At 36.5% G+C, this 22,541-nt stretch overlaps 1 protein-coding gene across 3 annotated transcripts in view; it reads left to right on the top strand.

Moving 5' to 3' along the window:
• The first annotated feature begins 266 nt into the window (after positions 1-266).
• sorcs3b (sortilin related VPS10 domain containing receptor 3b) overlaps positions 267-22,541 on the top strand; it is a 109,655-nt gene continuing 87,380 nt past the window's right edge. For all 3 annotated transcript variants that reach the window (XR_012393343.1, XM_073928441.1, XM_679014.9), the window contains exon 1: positions 267-984. Coding sequence is in view for 1 of the 3 variants with exons in the window: in XM_679014.9 (XP_684106.5) it covers positions 400-984 (585 nt within the window). In the remaining 2 variants the exon portion in view is untranslated. The remainder of the gene's footprint in view (positions 985-22,541) is intronic.

Genomic DNA, 22,541 nt, shown 5'->3' with positions numbered 1-22,541 from the left:
AATCATCCTCGCATTGATGTGACAGCAGACGAGGTTATCTGTTTTCCGGCATACATATTAATATGAAAAGATGCAGTCTCTCCTGCTCCAGATGTCTGTGCTCGCGGAGACCCTCGGGGCCGTCGCTACACCCCGCGCGCGCACCTGTCACACACTCTGCTCCCGGTCTCCATCCAAGCCGGAGCGAGCGAGCGAGTGAGTGAACGCGTGTCAGTCAGCAGCTCCACCCCTCCGGTAACTACACCCGCTCAGAACCGACCGAACCCGCACATCAGGCGCACCCACGGTCATACAGGTATCCCCGCAACGTCACTGCCGTGGCCAAAAGTTATTCTAGGTGTCTATGCTAGGATTTTAAGAGAACTTTAGTGGACTTGGCAGGGTATAAAAGGCGAAAGGATGATTAATAAGAAGGATGCTTTGTGGTTCGAGTCAAGCCGGACGTACTGGACGCTGTTTTGTCTCTGCGTTCTCGTGCCTCTCCCAGCGCGCGCAGAAATCACTTGCGCCTCGTGTTTCGCACCAATACGGAGGAACGAAGAAGCGCTCGTGGAGGCAAAAGTCAAGCCAAGCAGTGACTTTGGAAGCGTACCGGATGACAGCACTGATAAAAACTGGATACAGGCACTTGATGGAGCTCAACTTACTTCTAAAGCGCACAGAAAGTCTTCTTCAGTGTCTTGGAGAGAGAAGCTTGAGAACGCACCCAAATCCAGTGCGGAACAGACTGGAGAAAAAGGCGGAAAAGTTTATCCAACGTGGTCTTCAGAGGAAATAAAAGTAAACAGGAGAGAAAAGCGCAGTATGTTTCCGCCTGACCACTCGCCCGGGTCTCGGTTCGAGTTCAGGCGTACCGGAGGAGTTGACGGGATCGGGAAGAGTCCGAGGCAGAATGAACCACACCTGATCACGTCCACCTTTGCGCTGTCCGGAGATTCGGCTCACAATCAGGCCATGGTGCTCTGGTCCGGACACAACAGCAGCGTGAGTGTAAACTTCATCCAATGTGTTTTGCTTTATGATAGCACAGTAACTGCTATCATAAACATGTGGGAAGTTCAAATGGAATTTCATCTATTGTTTTGTGTTGTGATGGTTTTGATATTCTGGAGTAGTTCTCAAAGAGGACTGGTGCGCGAGCAGCTGCAAATCCACCAGGCGCGCGCGCGTCACCTTTTTAATGGAGAAAATTCGTTTTATGTGCCTGTGAACAGAGGAAATGCAACCAGGGCGTATCATCCAAAGTGTCACTAAAAAGTGCACAAATTCCCAGCGAGATCATATAAAAGAGCACGAATTAGTATTCAGCACAAATTCAAGCAAGTCACCCTAATTTCCCTTACTCTGATTTATTAAACGAATGTCTAATTTCCATAAAGGATTGTTCTGATTATTTGCAGCCACTCTTTCTTATTTATCACATAGTCGTTCATATTTCCATAACTCTGATTAATTCAAAGCGTGATCATAAAAGCCTCTCATTTAGCTTGTTTATAGTTTGTGCTTGTACTTTCTCTGAAACACATTAATTATATGAGATATTTGAAGTTATGGATTTATTGAAGATTTTTAGAGATGCATTCCACATCCACAGTGTTGTTTATTTGATTTATCTGTAGTTTTACAAGAGCTTGAGATTTCATGTTTAATCCTCTTTAGTCTCCCACAACTCAACTCTAAATATGTGTTTGCATAAATCATTATTCCTTACCTCAAACTATGCATAAGGAGTAGCATGTCAGATTGTTTGTATCATTTGTGAAACTGGAGATCAGCAACACCAGGATGACCTATACTGCATCTGCCTAGATACCGAGGAGCAGAGCTTGTGGACAGTTTTCTGTCCCATAAGACCATCAGAGCAGAAGAAAGTATAAAATATAACTAAATTTCTGGTAGTTTTCCGCTGAGAGCTTTATGTTCATATTTATCCCCTTATTAATTCAGTTCTTACAGGTCAAAAGGCAATGTCAACATGGCGGATGAAGAATGGATACGTAGTTTGGTCTTTATTGAATGCAAATAAAAGTCAAGGATTTCAGATTCAAATCTCATTTTCTATCACCTTTGTTTAGGTCATCTTTAGGATGCAGATGTTTCCTATGAACCTGGCAGTAAGAAATCAACACACTGCACAAATTGATATTACTTTAATATGACTTCCAATTATCTGCCTGCACCACTTTACTTTATTAACAATCAATTTCTTTCATCAATAATCTACTTGCTGCATCTGCTAGATGCACCGCCATCTCTAGCCCCCTGGATTCCCTCTGTATTTCTCTACATTCTGCTGTGTTTTGAGTGTCAATGGCACCTATTTTTTGTAACCCAAACTCATTCCTTTTCCTTCACAATTTCTGTGCCTCATCTGAAATATAAATGACTGACTCTGTCAGCAGAGTTTTAGATTGGCAGGGTAATACCTGCAGAATTTATGTGTGTGTGTGTAGGTGTGTGTGTGTGTGTGTGTGTGTATGTGTGTTTCTGCAGTGCTGCTGATGCCATCGGTGAATCTTTTACCAAACCGCATGAGTGATGTTTTGCGAAGGCACAGATGCAAACTGAACGTCAGAGAACAGATAGCATCCGCATAAACCTTTTTCTGCCAGTGTGTCTCTATCTTGCCTTGACATACACGCATTAGACAGCCGCCCTATTGATTTGCCACATTTGACACTGCTATACATAATGAACCACCAATTTGTTTAAAGAATTTCACACTCGACAATCTATTAAAAAAAAAAAAAACATCACACACAAGCATGATGTTAAATGAAAAATGAGGCCCATATGGTATTTTCAAAATATCCGTTTAGAAAATGATGTTAGCATGAGAAGAGATGACACCGGTAGCCTCTCAGCGGCAAGCAACAAATGAAGCCCTCTGTCATGCCAGCTTTCATCAAATGTGAAACCTTTCCTGTTGCTTCCTGTACACACTCTGTCTTATTACCACACAAGTGATAAAGCTAATGTCTGGCCTTTCACACCTCTGTTGTATCTCACTCAATCACTCAAACACACACATGCAGTGCAGTATACACACTAAGACACATAGGCAATAATAATGTTGTTAATTGTTACTGTTAAAGTGCAGTCAGCCTAAAATTCCCTGGTTTGCTCCAGAAGGTGAGACCAGATGGACAGATACCTGTAGAGTTACCAAATACCGGGATATAGCTACACTCAAAAGTGTCATAGAGAGCGCGCCGCAGGAGTGCGTGTGTGTGATGACATCACGGAAGAATTGGTGACAAGGTGTGTTCCAATTGAGCCGAAGTGCCCTGAGAAGTGGACTTCACAAGGTGTTTCACCCAAGGTTATTATACAGTTGAAGTCAGAAATATTAACCCCCCTGAATTATTAGCCCCCCTGTTTATTTTTTCCCAAATTTCTGTTTAACGGAGAGAAGATTTTTGTCAATACATTTCTAAACATAATAGTTTTAATAACTCATCTCTAATAACTGATTTGTTTTATCTTTGCCATGATGACAGTAAATAATATTTTACTAGATATTTTTTAACACACTTCTATACAGCTTACAGTGACATTTAAAGGCTTAATTTGGGTAATTAGGCAGGTTAGAGTAATTAGGCAAGTTATTGTATAACAATGGTTTATTCTCTAGACCAGTGGTTCCCAACCTTTTTATCACCGTGGACCAGTCAACGGTTGTCAATTTCACAACGGACCGGTGTGGGCCGGTAGGGGGGGTCTTTATGGTTACAACAGCTGCTGCGCTCGTCCAGGTTAATCATGAACAACTCAGTGCGCATGCGCTAGTTGCACTATCCCGGTCTGATTATGTTTCAATCAAGGTTTATATGCATCTAATACATAACATCTGTGCCAAACATTTCAACTGACGAACATTTTAACAATAATACAACCGTATAGCCGAATTAAATGTATGCATTGGCATGTTACAGCCCTAATGAGTATGATTATGTGAAACTCCATATAGATACATATTGCAATGACTTTGGGTACTTACTTAGTGATGCACGCACACATATATGCACAATCCTTAAATGCTCTGCTGATTTGGACTCTATAATACCTGTTTTATAACTTGAAACTATCATCAACCACCACTGAGCTATATTCTAGCGATTGTTCTTCTCGCTCCATGGTGGATTTTGGCACAGTCCATTTCACGTGATATAGCGGGGGTGAGTGGAAGAAACCAAGTCGCGGAGGATAATATTTTCTACAGAAATAATTTATGATTTCTTATGTGGCCCGGTACCAATTGTTCCACGGACCGGTACCGGTCCGCGGCCCGGTGGTTGGGGACCACTGCTCTAGACTATTGAAAAATATGGCTTATAGGGGCTAATAACTTTGATTTTAAAATTAAAAACTTTTATTCTATCTGAAATAAAACAAATCAGATTTCTTCCAGAAGAAAAAACATTATCAGACATACTGTGAAAATTTCCTTGCTCTGTTAAACATCATTTGGGAAATATTTAAAAAAGAGAAGAAGAAAAAATCAAAGGGGGGCTAATAATTCTGTAGTTAACGAAAATGAACAAAAAACAGAAACTAGAATTGAAAAAACATTTTTGTTAATTGAAATAAAAATAAAAACGAGAGTTTTAAAAAAGCTAGGACTAACTAAAAATGTATTGTGTACATAAAAACCAACCGAAACTAATAAAAGATTATAGCAAAAAACAACCTTCGATTTTGTCTTTGTACATGTATTTAATACATACTTTAAGCCTTTTAGAAGTAAATCTATTCACTTCAGGCTTCCAGGTGATCCGTACGGCAGCTCCCGTCATTCTCGCTCTTGCTCCAATGACAAAAACAATGGCTTTATATCACAGAAAACAATAAATAACACTTAAAAGTGTTCATTAACACATTTGTGTCCAATAATGGGTTTTATTTCTGTATTAGTGATTGCGATTGTGAACGAAACATTCTTTTCAAATATTCAAATAAGTGAATTATGCTTCAGTTGGACTGCAAAACTTAATTGTAAGAAACTTTTTAGATCATGGTGATGTTTTAACTGACATAATTATTTGATGAATCAAATTATGATAAGAAATTGTGATTGCTATTACATATTTTTGATATGTTGAATCCAAACTTGGGAAGATTGTGACAAAAGATCTGGTTCACTAAAGTACACTGCTGTGTATTTAACCTCAGAAGCAGCCTTGCACATATATTTTACCTAAGGCTGCTATCTTGTGGCTGTTGTATTTTATTTGTTGGCTAGAATTAGCCAAGAATGGCTATTTTTCATCCGTAGACCCCTTTCAGAATATTAAAAAGCCACACCTAAAATAGAAGCACAACATTGAACATTAAATACACTTTCATATATAAAATAAAGTTAAAAAAAAGTAAAAAAAAAAAAAAAAAAAAAAAAAAAACAAGAACAGAATGATGGCAGCAGAAGAGGACAAAAAGCCAAAGACAACAGTACAAATGTGTCAAGAATACAGTACTAATGCTGACAATGCTGATTTGCCAATAACCAATTTTTAACATGAGATAGTAGTATTCGTGTGTCAAAAAAAGCCTATCTTTGGTTGAGTTTTTATTATACAATATTTATTATGATGACTTTGAATCTTGCACCTAACAAATATCCTATTTTACAATGAAAACAACAACAAAAAAATTACTAATACTGAAACTATTTAAAAAATTAAACTAATTTTTAAATTATAAAAAAAACTAGTAAATCTACCACTAAAAACTAATTAAAACTTACTGAATTTAACTTACTGAAGACAAAAAGTTAAAATAAAACAAAAACTAAAACTAATGTAAAAATCCAAAACTATTATAACCTTGGTTCTGCTAAAGTAACAGTTCACCTCTAAATGAAAACTCTGCCATTTGATTTCACACCCTGATTTACTGTTTATTTTTAAGGTTTTTATTCCACGAACCTGAGAAGTTTTTGTCTATCCATTGAAAATCCAGGTAACTAAAAACTTATTAAAGTCTTAAAGTCATTAAAGTTGAATAAATATTTTATGATTACTTGTTTTAGGATGTCAAAAATGAGCTGAAGTATACTTCAGTGTCACAAAAATTAATCATTACAGATGAGTATCAGGAGAAAAGACTATATTTCAATATAAACATTGATTTTTAGGGTTTTGATTAAAACCCTTTAAAAGTACAGTAACTTTAATAGATATATTGAAAAAAAACTATTTTGTTAAGTAACTTGTTAAAACACTGTCAGTGAATCATTTCTTTAAGAGAGTCATACAAAACATCTAAATGACCCTGTAATTAAACAAGTGAAGTCTTCATGGTTCAGTCATTAAATCAAATGTATTCAGTAAAGTTCATTTAAAATTTTCCTATAGCATATCTTCTATTGTGCTATTTTTGCTGCACTATATTGTTCCAGCACTGATAACGCAATGTGCAAATCTGCAATGTGCAGAATCTGCAATGTTAAGTTGGGCTTAGTTGAGCAAGAGCTACAGTTCAGAACACATGCGATTTGTAGAGGTCACTGCTCTGTTTAACCATAATGGAGTAAACGTTTACTATTTTGCATGTTTTTAAGGCCAGTGATTGTGTGAGCATTTCAAGACAGTTTAAAGCATTTAGGCACAATAAATTATACTATTTGTAACTCTAATAAAGATTAATTCTATTGAATTATTCATGCAATCAAGACTATACAGTGTTATTTTACATTCAATTTTTACATTTCTGTATCTGAACACAGTTTCACTTGTCACTGCCAGTAATTTGTTTATTACATTTCATGGATGAGTCAGTCCCCTACAAAATTACCCCAATCAATCTAAAATGTTTATTTCTAAATAAAACTATTCAAGTCATTTGATGAAATTGCATTTGAATCACAATACATATATGGCTACTGAGAATGCGCGAGTGATTTAAAGAAATATCGCACGGCTCCACAGTTAACCACAGTAAAGCAGAACGTGGTCTTACACAAGAAATACTGTACATGGCCAGGAGGAGACAGTTACAGTATTTAACATAGTGAGCAAATGAACTGATATACTGGTCACACTTTACAATAAGGTTCATTAGTTAATGTAATTAATGAATTTACTAACATGAACAAACAACGAACAATACATTTACTACAGTATTTATTCATGTTAATAAACGTTAGTTAATGAAAATACAGTTGTTCATTGTTAGTTCATGTTCACTAATGTTAACAAGCATGGACTTGGATGTTAATAATGCATTAGTAAATGTTCAATTATGATTATTAAATGCTGTACAAGTGTTTTTCATGATTAGTTCATGTTAGTAAATGCATTAACTAATGAACCTTATTGTAAAGTGTTACCGATATCAGCCAGAGCACGAGAGCTAAGCAGTGTGGAAAGCGGCATTCTTTCTTGTGCTTTTTTTAATAACAATTTAATAGGCCTAAGTGATCAACTGTGTATTTTTTAGCCTATTTATTTAAGCAGCTGTGTGTGTTATCTTATGCTATATAGTTTAACTAACTGTCAGCCTATTTGAAACAAGGAGCTATCAGTTGCAAACTTGCAGCACATCAAGGTACTTTCCCGCATAAAACATACTTTTTAGTGTGAAAATGTTGCGCACTTCTTATCAAATTCATTTACCAATAAATGTGGCTTTGCTTCACATTCTAATTATCCAAAATGTCCATATGTCTGAAATATCCTCAAGCAGTAATACTGTTTTGTACTGTCGCATATGATTCCCACTTTTTTAAAGAAAAAAAACAACAACATTAATGCACATCAGTAACTCGCCAGTTACTTTTTAAATGTATGTCCATGTTAGAAAACATTGTAAATAATTGGAAATCCTTTGACCGCAATAATCAAGCCTGTGGAAACAACTGTGGTCGGAACCAAAGTTCACAGTAACTGTGTTCTCTGAACTCCTCTCAAGCGGTGGACTTCTTCATTCTGATTGCTTGCCGCCGAACCGCGTCATAGCTCATTACCATAAAGTTAACTTGATTTTAACTCTCTTCGACACCCACACTGGCGAAGACGCGCCACGCTGCTCCTCGCTGCTTATCGCCGCCGGCTTTCATTGAAAATTAATGACTTGACTTCCGGCTACTTTGACGCTCTCGCTGATTTTGGAATGTACGTTCAGGCGAGGGAATGCGGCATTTAAAAATATACATATCACAGAAAAACAAAATATCACCATGTTCGATTTTACCAACATTGTGCAGCCTAATCTTATATTATTTTAAATAAGTTTGAACAAATACCATAAGGCAACGCAGTGGCGCAGTCATTTCTGTGTGGAGTTGCATGTTCTCGTGTTTGCATGGGTTTCCTCCAGATGCTCCGGTTTCCCCCGAAAGTCCAAAAACATTTGATATAGGTGAATTGGGTATGCTAAAATTGACCATAGTGTATGTGTGTGAATGAGTGTGTATGGATGTTTCCCAGTGATGGGTTGCAGCTGGAAGGGCATCCGCTGCGTAAAACATAAGCTTGTGGTTCATTCCACTGGACTTATGGGGGAAACCAGAGCACCTGGTGGAAACCCATGCAAAAACGAGGAGAACATTCAACTCCACACAGAAATGCCAACTGACCAAGCCGAGGCTCGAACCAGAGACCTTCTTGCTGTGAGGTGACAGCGCTCCCAGATAAATAAAAAGACTAAGCCGAAAAGAAAATGAAAGAATGAAGAATTACATTGCAAGAAAAAATACCCCAGAAAAGTATGAAAAACGTTTGCACAATTAGCATAAGAATGTTCACTTTCACCATGAAGCTAACATTGGAAATGTATTGCATTTTCTTCAATTGTTTAGCAAAATTGAAAATATTGAATTTTGAATATTCGTAATTTTAAATATTAAATATGATGTTGGCGAGGCAGTGGTGCAGTAGGTAGTGCTGTCGCCTCACAGCAAGAAGGTCGCTGTGTCGCTGGTTCTAACCTCGGCTCAGATGGTGTTTCTGTGTGGAGTTTGCATGTTCTCCCTGCCTTCGCGTGGGTTTCCTCCGTGTGCTCCGGTTTCACCCACAGACCAAAGACATGCGGTATAGGTCAATTGGGTAGGCTAAATTGTCCGTAGTGTATGAGTGTGTGTGTGAATGTGTGGATGTTTCCCAGAGATAGGTTGCGGCTGGAAGGGTATCTGCTGCGTTAAAACTTGCTGGATAAGTTGGCGGTTCATTCTGCTGTGGTGACCCTGGATTAATAAAGGGACTAAGCTGACAAGAAAATGAATGAATGAATGAATATGATGTTTTTTTAGGTGGTTATTGATACATTTTGTATCAATAATACAAATGTATTGATACATTTTGCTTAACTTCACTATTGTGTAGTCTCGTGATGAGCTGGATTCAGTGAACTCTACATAGGGACCCTTCCGATTGGAACACATCTACAGTTTGCATTTTATGTTGGCACTCATTTGGCTATTTTGAACTATACGGCTTTCAAATAGAGTAACATTTGAAGCATTTTCTATATTTTGATGTTAGTGGCTTTGGCGACCAAATTGATCTGTAACGTTCAGCAGTTTTCCTGAAGTGGAGTGAGAGTGTGTGTGTATGTATGTGTGTGTAAGAGAGAGAGAGAGCTTGTGCGTTCTGCTGAAAGCATACTCTCTTAGGCCTAATGTCACTGAAAGCTGAAAGCTTTCACTTTTGATTCACGGCAATGGAGAGGCTGTTTGGCCGCTTTCTCAATTGTAAAAACAATCAATGAAAATCCATAAAGATGATGGAAATGCAAGAGAATCATTTTGCGGCCCCTGCTACGCCTGCCCTTGGGTCCTGATCCATAGTTTGCCCTCCAAAGTCCATGCTGACATTTTCTCTGAGAGGAGCCCCGCAGAGCAAGAAATCATTGTGAAGGTGGGGTTTGTGTATTTTGTTGTCTAGACAAAACAGATCTTATGCAAATTTGGCTAAGGAAGCACATCTCCAGGGGAAGTCTCACCACGGGTGTTTGATTGTGATCAAGCAGTGATTTTAGTGTTCAAAAAACTCCACCGACCTGCTGGGAGAGAATCGCAGATTATGGCTGTACAATCATAGGTTGCACTGGGTTTATTTTGTTTGCCTGTCTGTTGCGCTGGAGTCTCATGTTGATGCTCTGTTGATGCCCTACAGAAAGACGGCAGTCAACTGCGTCCAAGTCCAATAAAGTTTGGGCTCTTGCGTGCGCTCATGTGAAACTTTGCTGGAGTGTGTGTGTGTGTGTGTGTGTGCATGTGTTCATGTGGGTTCGCATGGCCTGCGGAGAGCATGAGCGATGTCCTTGAAGAGTTTGGCTGTCCGTCCAAATGTCTACACATCCTCCAACAGATTCACTCTGGAGTGACAGCCAAAGTGGTTGTGTGTGTGCAAGGCCCATGTATCTGTGTGTTCATTTGTGTGTGCTCACTTGTGTGTGCGAGGCCTGTGTGTCTATGAGTGTGTGTCCTCTCTATCTCAGGGCAGCAGAGTGGCTGTGCTTGTAGCTGTAAATACTCTGACTCTGGGACACATCAAGCCTGGTTAGTTTTAAAGGACTTTTCGATATTAGGATGGTTTGAGAGCAACCCTGTGTTTTAGTTTTACTGCAGGACTTTATTTAAAGAGTATGTATGGTCATTTTTTGTCTGTTATGAGGAGCATTACCTTAGAAAGACTGGATATATTTGAATAAAAAGGCAATATTGAGAAATAATATCACAATTTTTAATAAGTTATTTCTGTCGTAAGAGTATCGTGATCCTTCAGTACTCATTTTTAATAGGCTGATGTGTACTCAGGTAATATTTGAGTTGATGAAATTAGTTCAAAAGAACAGCGTTCATTTGAAATAGGTGTATTTGTAACATTGTAAAAGGCTTCTACTACCACATTTGATCAATTTAAAAAGCTCTTGTGAGTGTAAGTTGTAATCTTACTGAAACTTTGAATGGTATATTAATATTTCTTTTTGTTCTTTTGTTATTTTCTTTTTCTTTCATACTGTATGTTCAAAGGTGATGAAAGATGTAAGAGCTGCTACAAACTTTGCTTTAATAATAGTGTAATGAACTACCATGTAATCTTGCCTCCTTTGATATCTGCCTGTTTTTTCTGAACTAACTTCTTAAAACTTAGAGTCGTCCAGAATAAAGTATTAAGCACACAACATGTACGAGTTTTATATGATAGAACTTTAAAAGTCGTAATTTGAATCATTTTTATTAATAAGGTATTAAATCACATAATTATTACTTAGTCATGATTCCAATTAATTTAGTTTTAGTAAGTCACAATTTTGACCTTGTTCTTACTAAGGTAATAATAATGAATTCACAGGCTTTTTTGTTTGTAGTTTTTGTGCTGAAATTTTTGTGCACAGAGCTCAATCAGACAGGCCTTAGGCAGAAATCGTGTTCATGGATGTGGTACTGAATTAAAGTTTTATAAACATTGCAATGCAGTTTGATCCTCACATTATTAACATCATTTCATTTCACTCTAATTAAACAGTCAGAAGTAACTATGTTAAATGCAAATGCACTACTCATGCAGGTTAGAACTATCGCACTAAGGTCGCTGGTTCGAGTTCCTGCTGGGTCAGTTGGCATTTCTGTATAGAATTTGCATGTTTTCCCAGTGTACGTGTGGGTTTCCTTAAGGTGCTCCGGTTCCCCCACAGTCTAAAGACATGCAGTATAGGTGAATTGGGTAAAGAAAATTGGCCCTAGGTTATAAATGTGTGTTTAAATGAGAGTGTTTATAGGTGTTTCCCAGAACTGGGTTGCAGCTAGAAGAGCATATGCTGTGTAAAACATATGCTAGAATAGTTGGTGGTTCATTTCGCTGTGGCAACCCCTGATAAATAAAGGACTAAGCTGTATGAAAATGAATGTATGTGTTAGCTCAGATTGCAGATTGCAGTAAGCTAGATCAACATCAGCATATCTATCTAATAAAACCCATGCACACTAATATTAATCCTAATTTTCCACTCCATATGTCCCAAAATCTTCTTTGAATTAGCCTTATGCGTCCACTTTATAGTGACAGAATATGAAGTAAGACCATCATCCAATAGTGGTAACTAGTAATCTAAAGATTCACAGTAAGTCAGTTGAAAATCCATTGAAATACTGTATGTGACTATTCAAACCAGTAGAAATGTTGAACGAACCATGATACAATTTTTGAACAGAGGGGGCGCTGTATTTACAGTTGCAATCTCGCTTTACCTGCACATCAGCAGCGAGCAAGAGGTGGAGCCCCTGGGTAAAACGACAGTGATGAGGTGCGCCAAACAAACAAATCAGCGGCGGACATTGTAAATGTAGTTGTGGAAGAAAATATATTATATTTTGCAAAAAAGTGCAGCATTTAAGATAAAAAATTAAAGGGCTTTCAAATAATTTCAAAAATTTCCAACGTTTCAAATAATTTTGTTAAAAAATTGTAAAGTTAGTATCATGAATCGAATCGTAAGTCAGGTGAATAGTTCCATCCCTAGTGGTAACCAAATACTATGCCACTAACAGGCAACACAATGACACAGACTGTTAAAACTGCTGAATTTTGAACATTTTCAACTGGAATTATATGGGATAATGCAAGGTCACACATCATCATCGTTATGGTGTTTATTGGTTATTGGAATGAAAAGATCTGGCATATTGTGCCTCCAAAGCTGCAGCCCCTCTTTTTAGGTCAGCAAATCCAATTCATTTACCTGTATTACTCTACAGAATTAGATGAACAAGTGAATCCGTGCACTTTTGTCTCCTATAATCTGTCACCTAATGTGCAGAGCTGCTTGCATAACCTCGGGATTTATTCTCTCAAACTCCGAAATCTCATCATCGTTATTAGAATCTACCAGAGCAATGTGAATATATTTTTGTTAAACTCCATGGTTTACAGAATCATGTATTATGCCACTAACTAATCATTTTAAAATCATATGATTTATGAGACACAGACATTCTCAAACAAAAAAAAAGTATAATATCCAGCACCAATATAAGTTTAAAACTGAAATAATTTGTCATTTGCTCATCACAGAGATTTATGCACAAAGCCGAGGGGAAATGAAATAAACAGCCTTACTCTTTACACTTTCAGAGCAGAGGATTACAAATATCTGGAATTAAAAAATCCTTCTCTTGTCATTGTAAAAACAAAATGTTGATGTAAAGCTTAGCAATCTTTTAATATTACAGGATTACATGCACAAATCTAGTAGTGGTTCCTTAATGTCATACTTAAACCTAAATAATTAGACTTGTGATACTTCTGATCTTCTTTTCCAGTTATCCTGCTAAATGCACACATTTTTAAAGCTCCTTCACTCAGATATTTGCTGAAACTGACAAATCTGCTGGAGATAATACTGTAAGTTGAGTCAAGTTCAGATTTCAGACTGTCACTTTGTAAAGGACACTGCAGTTTAGCAATTTAGTCAGTAGAATAATTTTTATGTGAATGTTGATTCTGAAAGAGAGTGACCAATAGAGGATTTTACTAACACAGAGATAAAAAAAATCTTTTTTTTTTTTTTTTATTTATCATTTGACAGTTTTTAAAATCCCTATACTGAACATGCTAAAAATGTCCTTGTTTTTATTTTAAAAAGCCCTTTATGCCTGTGGCAGGCCATCTGAATGCTTAGGTGCAATTTATTGGTGTAAAAATCTTCTGCCCATAATGCAGAAAGGTCATGTAAAACCCCTCTTTCAGTTTGAGTCTGCCTCTGAATTTATTTTAAAAATGCTTCATGATGGGCGTAGATCGCTGTGAGCAGAGTGAGTAGTGGGCGTGGTCGGCAGAGCAGGGGAAAAGGTGGAGAGCAAACAACTGTCAGTTGGCACACAAAATTATACTGAAAAACAATCTGACACAAAACATGAGATGACACATGATTTTATAGTTTACGAAGTTACAATGCAAAGAAATAAACAGTAAGTAATTTAAAGCACTTCTACATATACGATACGTTATTCGTAATTTCATATAATATATACACATAAATGGGGACCTCTGAAATGGAGACTAAGCCGAAGAAAAGTGAATGAACGAATGAATGAATATGCACATAACCATAATTTGTTATATTATTATAAATACAATCATGTTTATATAAACACTATAAATGAAGAGGACATCTCTCCTCCTGAATCCCTAGGTCTGAATGCAGACAAAGTGGATAAAAGTGCAGCAGGTCTCTTGCCCTATCTATTTCAACCATTAACCCTGTCGATAATCTGGAGGATTTTAAACATAGGCAAACACAGCAGTGTGGATATTGGCGATATGTCTGAATGGTAACAAACTCAACTGATAAAAGACAAAGTCTGCCATTCTCCAACTCTTAAATAGCTCTCCCGACAAAAATGCTTGCTACAAACCAACAACTTTGCTGTATAGGCTCTGACAGCATCATGGGGAAAAACATACAACAAACCCTGTGGATCATGCAAACATACACATATGACCCTTCACAAACACCTAAATACTGCGTGCTGTGCTCAGCCGCGGTCTTACAGCTTGGCAGGTCTGTCTTCGAAAAAAAGCCTGTGCTGTCTTGAAAAATTAAGAAGCAGGGTCTTCTTATAGGACAAGAAAACTCTAATAATAATCAGAAATCGACACTCTGTCATCTCTGGACAGGCAGATTAGCGCTATGTCACTGATTTTGATCCTACCACAAAAATGATTTTTAAACCAGAAGATGAAATTAGCTGACAAAAGCTCAAAATTATCGAGAGGGTGCTCGCTGCAGAGCCATTTGTGGAGAGGTGAGCTCCAGAGAGGGGGAGCATGAGCTGTCGCTCCTCCTCCTGTAAGCTGTTTTAATGCGTACACCAACCCCACCCCTAACCCTACCCCCAGTGACATCACTCGTAGAAGAAGTGCAAAAAAGGTGGAGCTCAAGCTTAAGCTCCCCCTCTCTGGAGCTCACCTCTCCTCAAATGGCTCTGCAGCGAGCACCACTTGAAATTATCCAAGTTTATCTACAATTAAAGCTAACAAGTGCTAACGTTCACAGCAAAATCCTCGGAGTAAAATTTACTCAGTTCAGAGAATATTTGGCCCCTCTCTAAATTGAGTAAAATGTACTCAACAGCAGAGTTAAAGTTAATGAGACATTGAAGGGGTTAATTAAGTGATAATTGAGCACTGATGTCGAACAACTGCTGTTAATAAGCAGAAACAGAAGTGAAGCAGCAGCAGCTTTGCTCATTGCTTACCTGTTTGACTTTATTTCTGTCAGATGTTCACAAAAGTCCATATGAGATGTTTTGGTTATTTACATTTTACAAAAAACAACTAAATATTTTTCCCTGTCACCATCAAGGTGAAAAGTTTGCCCTTTACTTGGGCTCTTGACTCGAATTCTATTGTTGATTTTTCTTTGCTTTTTATGACATGTATAATAGAGAGTAAATATGATCTGGTTGGCTGATTCTGTTTTGATTCCTACTCTTATAAGGAATGTAAGAGATTATATTTGACTGTGGAAATTATATTTAAATGATGGTTTATCATTTTAGAAACAAAATTCAGTGTTTTTCAAGAGAATGGACCTCAGCGGTTGTTTTTATAAATTTTTAAAACACATTGAGCATCACTTTAGAGACACAGACATCAATAATCAGCATGTCTATCTCAACAGTGGTAAGAGATTTTTATTTTTTTATTTTTTAGCTGCAGTGTATGGTAAAAAATCATACAATATTCATCCATAGTTCCCAGCAGTTAGAAAAAAAAAAAACTTGTTTTGTATTCTGATAACAGTATTGCTGAGTTCCATTTTCTTGATACAGGGCTATTTTTGGGGTAAAACATCATTTAAACTTAATAGGTCAAAATCAGTTTTACTCATTTGACCAGAATCAGTTAACCAGAGCACAATTGCATTCTTTATACAATATTTGCCACAATACACTATTTGGCAAACAAGAGAAACATCATTAGAAATTGAGTCAAAGTAAAAGCAAGTAAAGCAACTACTGTTCTCCTCAATGGTGACAGCTTAAAACACAAAAAGTGGTTCTTAATATTATCACTATATGGAATTTGCGAGCTTGACAGAAATAAAGCCAAACAGGTTGTTAATAAGTAAAGCTGCTGTTTGTGGAGATACTTAATGATCCTGTGCTGAGATTTTGAGAGATTTGACGTGTTTTATTTCACTTTATTTCATCTATGGCTGTGATCGATGTCAGTTGTAATTTTGTGTTTCCCTTCTCTGTTTCTGCTTATTAACAGCAGTTGTTCGTTCAATCAGAACAGAATCAGAGCTCAATTATCACTTAATTAACCCCTTCATTGTCTCATTAACTTTAACTCTGCTGTTGAGTAAATTTTACTCAATTTAGAGAGGGACCAAATAAACTCTGAACAGAGTAAATTTTACTCTGAGGATTTAGCTGTGTTGTCTTAACTGATGCTCAACACACACAAATCTAAAAAAATCTAAAAAAAAAAAAAATTTAAAAAAGTACTTAAAGTTTTCTTGAACCATTAACTGACAAATAACAACTTTTAATCTCTGTCAACATATAAGCAACTCACTGGAGATATAAATCATGTAGATGCTTAATTAAATAACATTTCTGTATTAATAATTACGCAATACTAATGATATTACACTATAAAGTTTGATGGAAATTTATGTTCTACATGTAATATTTATGATTAATTTTCCCCGAGATGAAGTTGTATGTGCTGATGGTGCACATTTCCATATACTCATATTTTTGTTGGCATGCTCTGAGTTTTAATTTAGAGCACTTGGTAATTACATAATATCCTTTCAAACTGTGAAAAATAAGAATATATACTACATCGTATGAATGAAGATGCATTTTCATTAATATGAGTGGGTAATTCTGACTATGTCCAAAACTGTTTGAAAATACATTATGTAGTGTTGTTTTTATAGTTTAAAAGTTCAGACTTTTACTAAAAATATGGGTTTGTATGTGTTCATATATGTGACATTTATTTATTTATAGTAATCGCAGATTTTACAGTAGGCTATTTCACACTATCATTGATCTGCAGTTATAATCAAATCATGTTCACAGAAAAGTCAGTAATGGTCATTTATGCTCAAGTATGTGTTTAAAGCAGTGGGGGCAAACTTGGTCCTGGAGGGCCGGTGTCTAATCAAACACACCTGAACATGCCATTTAGAGTCTTCAAGATCACTATATCCATAAGCAGGTGCGTTTGATTAGAGTTGGAGCTAAACTGTGCAGGAGTTTGCCCACTCCTGGTATAAAACATCTGTTTTGTGAGAAGTGCTTCTTATATGATATGTGAACGACCCGTACAGGTACATTTCCTCGAATGACGTCATCTGAGAATAACGTCGTCTTTCTGACGTCGTTTCTGTCGTACACCACACCCACCAAAAGGGTACCATTAGTACCCTTTTGGCAGTGGAAATGCAAGCCTGATAAAGGTGGCCCATACCGTACTGTGCTGTACCACTCAGTGGAAACAGACCAAAAATCCACTACAGAATGTTACGTTTTCACATCGCTACACAAATACACCTTTTACAGTGTAATACTCACTACTCATTAGTACTTATACTCATATTTTAAGTAATATTTACAACATACACCTTTATTGTACTTGTACAACATTTTTGGGAAAGGAAGGGTGCTTTTTCGGCTTTTTATGATTTACCATTTGTACTCTTTCCACCACTGGCCGTAGGTCACGCCGATTACTCGATGCAGTATAAACCAGCCCTGGGCCACAGGAAAATTAATTAATTTTAATACAAAATTGTGACATTTGATGTATTAAAATGCTGCAATTTCTTTTAAAATATAACTTACATGTTATTTATGTCAAAGACACCTTTAAAATGATATTAATGAAAACCTCGAGGCAATAAAACCATGATCTTTACTGGGGACAGAAAAGGCACCAAAATCCCAATGATGACACAAATAATGCCACAATGTAAATGATGTGCTGTGTTTTGAGCCACTGTATATGTCTCAATAATGAAACGCTCTCAATAATAATAAGATCCGTGAGTGCAGCCGTGTACCCTTCACATTCAAATGTATGCAGACCAGTGACCTGTTTTTCCTTCCAGTGGGATTCGCGGTGACGGATTTATTCATTATGAGCTGCTATCCATGTGTTGTCACAGTACTGAATATTAATGAGCATGCAGATTAATTGTGGTTATTGTACACTTTCCAGGGATGTAGAGAGCAAGTGTCAGAAGTGACCCAGAGATGAGAGATGAGAGCATTTGTCATTGGTCTTTAGAGAGAGAGAGAGCGCGCGTGTATGTGTGTGAATGTCTTTGAGACCTGTGTGTGTCCGTGTGTGTCTCTAATTATTGGTCTGTAGAGAGTCAGCTTGTCTCTCTGTCTTTTTAATTAAAGGCAGAAGCAGCGGAGGTCGAGTGGGTATCCAGACTCTAGAGAACGGCGGTGAAAGACATAGAGAGCAGCAAAGCCGGGGAACAAGAAACAAAGGAAGTGAGATCAAACTAAAAAACCATAACATAGAGGTCACGGAAAATTTATAGAGCAAGCTATTATAGCACAGTTCTGCCGCCAAAAGGAAGTGACATCACAGAAAGCGTGTTTAGAGGGAGCAGGGATGCATGCGTATAAGTCAGAGATAAAACCCCTGAGTGCCTTTAACGCTAATGATGCAACCTTTTTTGTTTAAGCCCGAGTCTCTTTATTTTGACTTTGATGCCTCTGTTCAATCTATTTTTACCTCAATAGCAAAACTTTTGCTCATCATTCTAGCCCTTTAACCCATGTGACAGCTTGTGCTAATGTTCAGTGGCAAGTCGGAAAAATAAATCTCCTCTAAAAGGCTCCGTCCTTTTAAAAGTGACTAACACCTCTGTTTAACATTGTGTGGAAAGGGCCTATGAATATTTACAGCTTTGCACAGGCTTATAATCTCACAGTGGGTTTTCAAGGAGCTAAAGAGCTCATTGTTCATCTGATACTTGTAACAACTATATTTTTTATCAGGCATCTGAGGAACAAAGCGCTATTCCTTTTTCTTCATACTTGTTTTTGCTGGATCTTTACACAGTATGTGCTTCTATTATCAGCTTCTCCTTAATGGGCATTAAGAATAAAACATTTTTCTTTCTCTACTTATTATTGTGGTTTCAAACTAAATTACAGACAATTTTGCAGTCTGTTACACTAGTTAACACAGCCATTAGGGGGTATCATTTCCCTTGAATTTCCCTAATTTAGTTGATCAGAAAAAAAACATAAGTCTACAATTATTCATTTATTCATTTTCGTTTCGGCTTAGTCCCTTTATTTATCAAGAGTTGCCACAGCGGAATGAACCGCCAACTTATCCAGCATATGTTTTACACAGTGTATGCTCTTCCGGCTACAATCCATCACTGGGAAACACCCATACACTCTCATTCACACATTTAAACTATGGACAATTTAGCTTACCCAATCTATAGCGTATATCTTTGGACTGTGGGGGAAACTGGAGCACCTGGAGGAAACCCACACAAACACGGGAAGAACATGCAAACTCCAATTACAAGTAGTTTAAAATAAAAAAACGATAGCTTAACTGAGATGTAGCCAGTAAAAATTGGTTTCTATTATACTGTATTCACAGAGTAAACATTAGTATATAATATAAATTAGATTAAAACTTGCATTCAGTTTGCATACGTATTATTAATACATAGTTCTGGCAAGGAACTCTAATAACTGCTTATTTATTCATTCATTTTCCTTCGGCTTAGTCCCTTTTTTCATCAGGGGTTACCACAGCATAACTATTCTAGCATATGTTTTACACAGTGGATGCCCTTCCAGCTGCAATCCAGTCCTGGGAAAACCCATACACACTACTATAGCCTACTCATACTACTATTTGCAATATATACAGTTTTTTACACTATATACTGTACTGCATCTGCAACAACTCCTTGCCAAGTGCCCTTAAGTGTAATTGTAATGTTTAGATTTTTTTATTTTTACTTATATTTTATATTATATTATATGTGTTATTGTATTTATTCTACATTTTGTATTAATATTATATGTTAGGCAGGTCTAAGAGTAACACAATTTCGATTCTCTGTATGTCCTGTACATGTGGTATTGTAAAATGGTATTTGTGTTTGTGACTGTGATTTCAGTACAAGTCAGATTGTTACGCCTTTAAGCAAAGCCTATCAGATTAAAAGGGGAACAAGGACTTTATCTTTACTTTTAACAAGATGCAACTAATGTTGCAATGGAGAAATATACAATAAATATATCTAAGAAGGATTGCTTACCACAGCAGATGCTCATTCATTCATTTTCCTTTGGCTTAGTCCCTTTATTTATCAGGGGTTGCCATATCCAGCATGCCCTTTCAGCTTCAAGTACTGGGAAAAACCCCAAACACTCTCGCATTCCACAGCAGATGTTTTAAAAATACTTTTTTTACTGTGAAAACCATGAGGAGACCAGCCCAATCTCACAAGAAAGCATAACTATTTGACATATTATCAAAAAAAGTGGCTAATTTACACATATCAAAGCATATCGTCACCTTGGCATTATAAGGTTTTATCTGCGTTCTGAATGATTTTGAGATATTGAGCTTCAAAGTTTTTGCATTCCATAGCAAACAGTATGTCTGTAACATTTGTTTTTAAAGAAAAAAGTCTTAAAATGTAAACAACTTATGAAAAAAAAATCCCATAATGTAAATAAGTTGTCATTTAATAAGAATATGTAAATAACTAAATTTTGACAAAAATGTCAGATAGAACCTTAGAATTCTAAGGTGACGATATTTTAAATTCAAATTTTAAAAGGAGGCCTAAATTTAATGGGGATAAGCAAGTTGTACTAAATTGTCATCAATCATACAAATTTATGCAAATTACTAAATAACTAAATTAAAAAGTTACAAATTGTTGTAAGATTGTGTTGAATGAGATGTTTCTTTTTATGTATGCAATACAATAAACTCCACATTTCTGGGTTACTAGTTCTAAAGGGATGATTTCGAATTAGCAATGAAGGCTTTTGCTCAGCTGTTAAAACTATTTTTGATTTAAGTCCTTGGTGTATGTATAGAGGGGTTTTTAAAAACAACCAGTGGTTGTTTCATGTTATTTACACACTTTTTCCAACAAAACAATATTATACTGTATCAATCCATCAGGTTTGAAGGCAGCACCACCTACACTACATGTGAGACAGTAGAGCACTGGATTTATTTGGGTGAAGAGTTTAGATTTGTATCTCCATTCTTCAGTGGTTTTATTGTCTTTGAGGTGGCCTGGACTCAGAGGACTGACAGTCCTATTCTTATGAGCAAAGAAACACTGAAAGGACATTGATTTTGTGAAGGTGAAAAGGCTTCTTTCTTTTAAGTCAGATTCTATTTACTGCTTTTTTGACATACGGATACACACACATGCATCACATGTACACCCGTGGTCCCTGAAGGCATTAGTCTAAGCTTGTTTACTTACTGCTGAGTAGAATCTTAGAAAATGCTTGACACACACAAAAAAACTCAGCAGGACTGAAAAGGAGAGGTTTTAGGAAAACAAAAGCATACTTAAAGTCATAATAACACGTCAATGCAAAGTACTAAAGGGTTTTAAATCAGAAATATGAATTATCAAAAATGTTAGAGCAGTTACATATGTAATATTTCAAAACAATATGATGAAACGTACACATTTAATTGTATATAATGTTCCTAATTAAATTGCAAAGCTACATAACTTTTGAATTTGAGCTCCATTGGTGCATTTGAATAAAATGAAACACTAAATAAATGTCTTTCTTAATTCTTGTCAGTAACGTGTTTTTAAACCGAGAGATTTTTAATAGCTGTAATATTTTGGGAGGCATTAGTCAACACCTTTTCACTACTATATCATGTATGTTCAGCTAAATTGTACATAATTATGAAAACCTCCATCTGTTAGTGTAAAAAATATCCATAGCCAAACATTTTTAAAAACATGGAACTGCTTGAACTGCTTTTTTTCCATTTTATAATCTCAGAGGCCTATAATTTCAGCAAAATTTGTACATCCAGAACATCATTATTTAGATGCGATGTTCTTTTCCCATCAAATTTGTCCTTTGAAACACTTTTGATAGGCATGCTTCTTTCAGTTTCAATCAGGTTAATGCCACTGCTGTAATTGGGCAGCAGTTTTGGATATTAAAATAATATATAAAAACAACATTTTCATGTACTCTGAAAAGAGAATAAATTTTGGCTTAAACCTTATTGAGGTCATTTTAAACAGAATGTACCAGACTAAGCAATCAACAAATAATGAAATGAGTCATTTTGGAAAAGCTGGTTTTAGCATAATAAGCAGGTTTTGAATTCTGGAACATAAAATGTGTTTTTATGCTCACAATGGCCACAAAAGGTCAGGGAAATTGTGATTTCTTAATTCATGACCTCTTTGGGACTTTAGCTATAGCCTATTTATGGATGTTTTTTTTAAGAGCAATAAAATGAAGGCATACAGTGCATCCGGAAAGTATAAGGCTTTACTTTTTTCACATATATATATAT

This window comes from Danio rerio, chromosome 17 (genome assembly GCF_049306965.1).
Source record: "Danio rerio strain Tuebingen ecotype United States chromosome 17, GRCz12tu, whole genome shotgun sequence".
In the NCBI taxonomy this organism is placed as follows: Eukaryota; Metazoa; Chordata; class Actinopteri; order Cypriniformes; family Danionidae; genus Danio; species Danio rerio.
Note: the sequence above shows the minus strand (reverse complement) of the source record. Positions and strands in the feature narration are given on the sequence as shown.